This window comes from Chaetura pelagica, unplaced genomic scaffold (assembly GCF_000747805.2).
Source record: "Chaetura pelagica isolate M959 unplaced genomic scaffold, ChaPel_1.0 scaffold667, whole genome shotgun sequence".
NCBI lineage: Eukaryota > Metazoa > Chordata > Aves > Apodiformes > Apodidae > Chaetura > Chaetura pelagica.
In genome coordinates, this window is record NW_009953971.1 from 41848 (window position 1) to 45500 (window position 3653).

The window sequence follows — 3653 nt, forward strand, 5'->3', positions numbered from 1 at the left end:
TAGGAGGACACGACCTTGGTCCTGGCAGGTCTTGCACCGGTCCCAGCCTTATGTCTGGGTGCCAAGGGCACTCCCAGACCAGTGCACAGGGCCCAGATCATAAAGAGGGATCCTCGCCAGCAAAGGGGCAGGGGTGAGCTGGCTGGGGTAGGTTGGGGGGCAGGCGCCCGGCCGGGCTGGGTGCCTTCTTCTCTGGCCCCACCCAGGGATGCAGTCACTTCTCAGCAGAGCCCTGTTCCCTCCCACCTACTCGGGGTATCGCCAAATAAGAGCAAAATCTCAGCCGGGGAGAGCAATCAGGGCGGGAACTTGGATGAAGCCTTTGGGATCATGGCCTGGGAGCTGTGGAGTTTCCCTGAGCCCCTGCTGCAACATGCAGGGTAGCTGGGGACAGGCCACCAGCTGGGGACGCAGGGGGCTAGAGGGGGCTGCTCTGGCCTAGCTGCCTGCCAGCATCCTGCTGTGAGCCTCATGGGCTGTCCCTCCTGAGGACAAGGAGGTGGTGGGGCCACAGTGGCCTCACAGAGCTGCTAGAAAGGGGCTGCCAGTGCCATAGAATCATAGAATGGTTAAGGTTGGAAGGGACCTTAAAGATCATCAGGTTCCAACCTCCCTGCTATGAGCAGGGACACCTCATACTAGAACAGGCTGCAAAGCCTCATCCAACCTGGCCTTAAACACCTCCAAGGAGGGGGTTTCCACAACCTCCCTTGGCAACCTATTCCAACACCTTATTACCCTCATGGTGAAGAATTTCTTCCTCATGTCTAACCTAAATCTACCCTCATTCAGTTTAAAACCATTGCCCCTTGTCCTATCACTACCCTCTCTGGTGAAAAGCCCCTCCCCAGCTTTCTTGTAGGCCCCCTTCAGGTACTGGAAGGCCGCTATTAAGGTCTCCCCAGAGCCTTCTCTTCTGGGCCACCGTCTGACCCCCCTCCAAGTTCCTAAGGAGGTTGCATTTGCACCCCTTAGTAAAATTCCTGTGGGCTTTGTGTGCTGTCACTCCATGCTGGAGGCAGGGTAGTGCCTGAGCAGGGAAAGATTTATTATTTTAAGGCATTTGCTGACATTTTTGTGGAGACTAGGAGCCTGCCTGGATCGCTGTGATGGGCCCTGACCTGGCCAAGGGATGGGGATGCTCTGTGCTCACAGGCATACACCATCCTGGCAGTCAAGGGGAACATGAGGATCCCCAGGGAGGCAGATAGGTGGGTCCCAGGGATCTACCCAGTGTCTCCTCCACCAGAGCTGGGAGCAGTCCTGTGCCTTGTCCTGGGGAGGAGGTGACACCAGCCCTGACAGTGCTGTCAGCACATTCACATCCCTGGAGCGGGGACCTGGTAACTCCCAGTGCCACACACACAGCACAGCCTGTCCAGGCTTCAGCATGGCCCCAGGGTAGCTGTGCTGGTGATGGGCTCCCAGCCTGCCCTTCCTAACACTTCAGGAGTGCTCCTTCTCTATGCTTCCCCATCCAGTCCTTCCCTGGAGGGGTTGGTGGCTCTCATCCCCCATATCTGCTGGGACAAGACTCTCCTTGCCAAAGCCCACAAACTTGCTGAGCATCTATGGACCAACAACATGGCAATGCACCCTCCCTGCCCAAGACAGCATCACATGGCCCAATGCCAGCAGCAAACTGCTCCACACCTTGTGGCTAACATCTGCCCTGTGCCACCATTTGTCCCTTCCTCTGAGCCCCTCACCAGGAATATCCCATCCATGCTAAGCCAGATCCTGCACTGAACTTGACCTGTCTGACTGTTCACCAGCATAGTATCTAACCAAACTGGTGCAGGTCTGTAGGGTCAGCAAACAATGCTGGGGAGCCCCCCAGCTGCTCCCCGGGGGCTCCAGGCTGCCTGCCCTGGGGACTTGTGCTGCTCATCCTTGTCTGCTTGCCCCTGTCCTCGGTGATCGCCTCAGATATTTGACACATATCTCCCATTTAGCTCCATAAACCAGTTGGGACTGAATTTTTTGTTCTCAATCCTAAAAAGCCTGGCCATGCCCTGTTGGCCACAGTCCAGCTGGCTCCCCTTTAGCTTCTCCTCCAGTTTCCAGGGTTGGTTTTCATCAAAGAAGGGCTGGCTATCAAAAGGAGGATTTATTTATAGGGTGTCCTGACAGTTCAGCAAGTAACACAGACTTTTTTTCTACAGGCATTGTGGAGGCACGTGCCCAGAGACTGGTGACACAGCTTGGGACACTTGTCCCAATTAGCTTTGGGGAACCAGGCAGGCAGCTGCCCATGAAGTTCCAGAGCTGAACAAGGGGTGCCCTCTGCAGCCTTCCTGGGCCCCATACCCTAAGCAGGATCCGGCCAGTCCCTGCCTTGCATCTCAGATGTGTTCAGTGTCAGTGTTGCAGGAATGAGATCCTGACAGTCTTCCCCACAATCACTTTCCATATAAGGCCTCCCCCTTCCTTCATAATCCTACCCCTCCGAGAGGTCCGGCGCCTGTGCAGGGCAGGAGTTGCTGGCTCGACTACTTACACCTGTAGCTTTCTTCTCCGCCTGCTCCAGCTTCTCCTGGGCCTCCTTGACAGACTCGGAGTACTTCTCCACCTCATCCTCTGTGCCCTTCAGCTTCTTCTGCAGGCCCTGCTGTTCCTCCTCCAGCTGGAGAAGGGATGGAGGGTGAGGGTCAGAGGGGATGGCAGCACCTGCGAGGCTGGGGAGGGGATAGCCATCCTCCTCCAGGGGAAGTCAAAGCTGGGGGCACAGCAGGAGCATGCAGACACTATCACTGTCAACTTTGATGCCATACATCCTCAGGGAGCCCTTGGTTCCCAGGGTCAGAGCAATCCCCAGCATCCCTGAGCCCAGCAGGGGTAAGGGGGGTGATAGGCTCCCTCCCTATGCAAGAGACTGGAGAGGTCCTGACTGGCAGACACAGCTCCAGGGGGCACTGAGGTTTCCATCTCTGTGACTGGAGTGGGAATATGCTGTCCCCAGGGGTCTCCCCGGCAGAGGGATAGGGAGGTAGCACTGCAGCGTCCCACCAAGAACATGGCATGGTTGGGGGAGGAAACTGCCATGAGTGGTCAAGGACAACAGGCTGAAATGCTGGTCCCTGGGGATGAGCACTCAGCAGGGTGAGGTCCCCAGGTACAGGCACCCATTGGGGTGAGATCCCAAGGGCTGGGCTCCCCTAGAGCTGGGATCTGCAGGCTGGACACCCAGGAAGGGCAGATCCCCAGGACCAGGCACTCCTAGGGTGAAGGGTCCCCAGGCTGGACATCCAGCAGGACAAAGTCTCCGGGGTTGAGCACCCTTAACTCCTGTTCGGCACGGTCGATGGCGTTCTCCTTGTCCAGTTTCAGCATCTGCATCTTCTGTTTGATGGCCTCCATGGCGGCGGCTGCGGCAGTACGCGGATCACCAGAGAAGGCAGGAGCACTGGCACTGCGTCCCCCGCCCCGCGGCACCTCCTAAGAGCCGGGGAGGGGCCGCTCCAGGAGGAGGCCGTCTCAGCACCTCCCCCGCTGCCTGCCAGCACCTTTTAGGGATAAGCTCGCCACCGACCGGGCAGTGCCGAGCGAGACAGAAGGGCGGCACCCCCGGCAGGCACCATCGCAGCCCCGGCGCTGGGTACCCATGAGGGCACTGGACTAGGGACAGCCCAGTGACACTGCACTAGGGACAC

General features: G+C 58.1%; 1 protein-coding gene across 2 annotated transcripts in view; it reads right to left on the reverse strand.

Annotated features, from left to right (window-relative positions):
* LOC104392730 (tropomyosin beta chain-like) overlaps nt 1-3360 on the reverse strand; it is a 27356-nt gene extending 23996 nt beyond the window's left edge. For both annotated transcript variants that reach the window (XM_010002164.1, XM_010002163.1), the window contains exons 1-2: nt 3287-3360; nt 2501-2678 (exon numbers count right to left, since the gene is read on the reverse strand). In XM_010002164.1, coding sequence (XP_010000466.1) covers nt 2501-2678; nt 3287-3360 — 252 coding nt within the window. The remainder of the gene's footprint in view (nt 1-2500; nt 2679-3286) is intronic.
* Between the last annotated feature and the right edge of the window lie 293 nt (nt 3361-3653).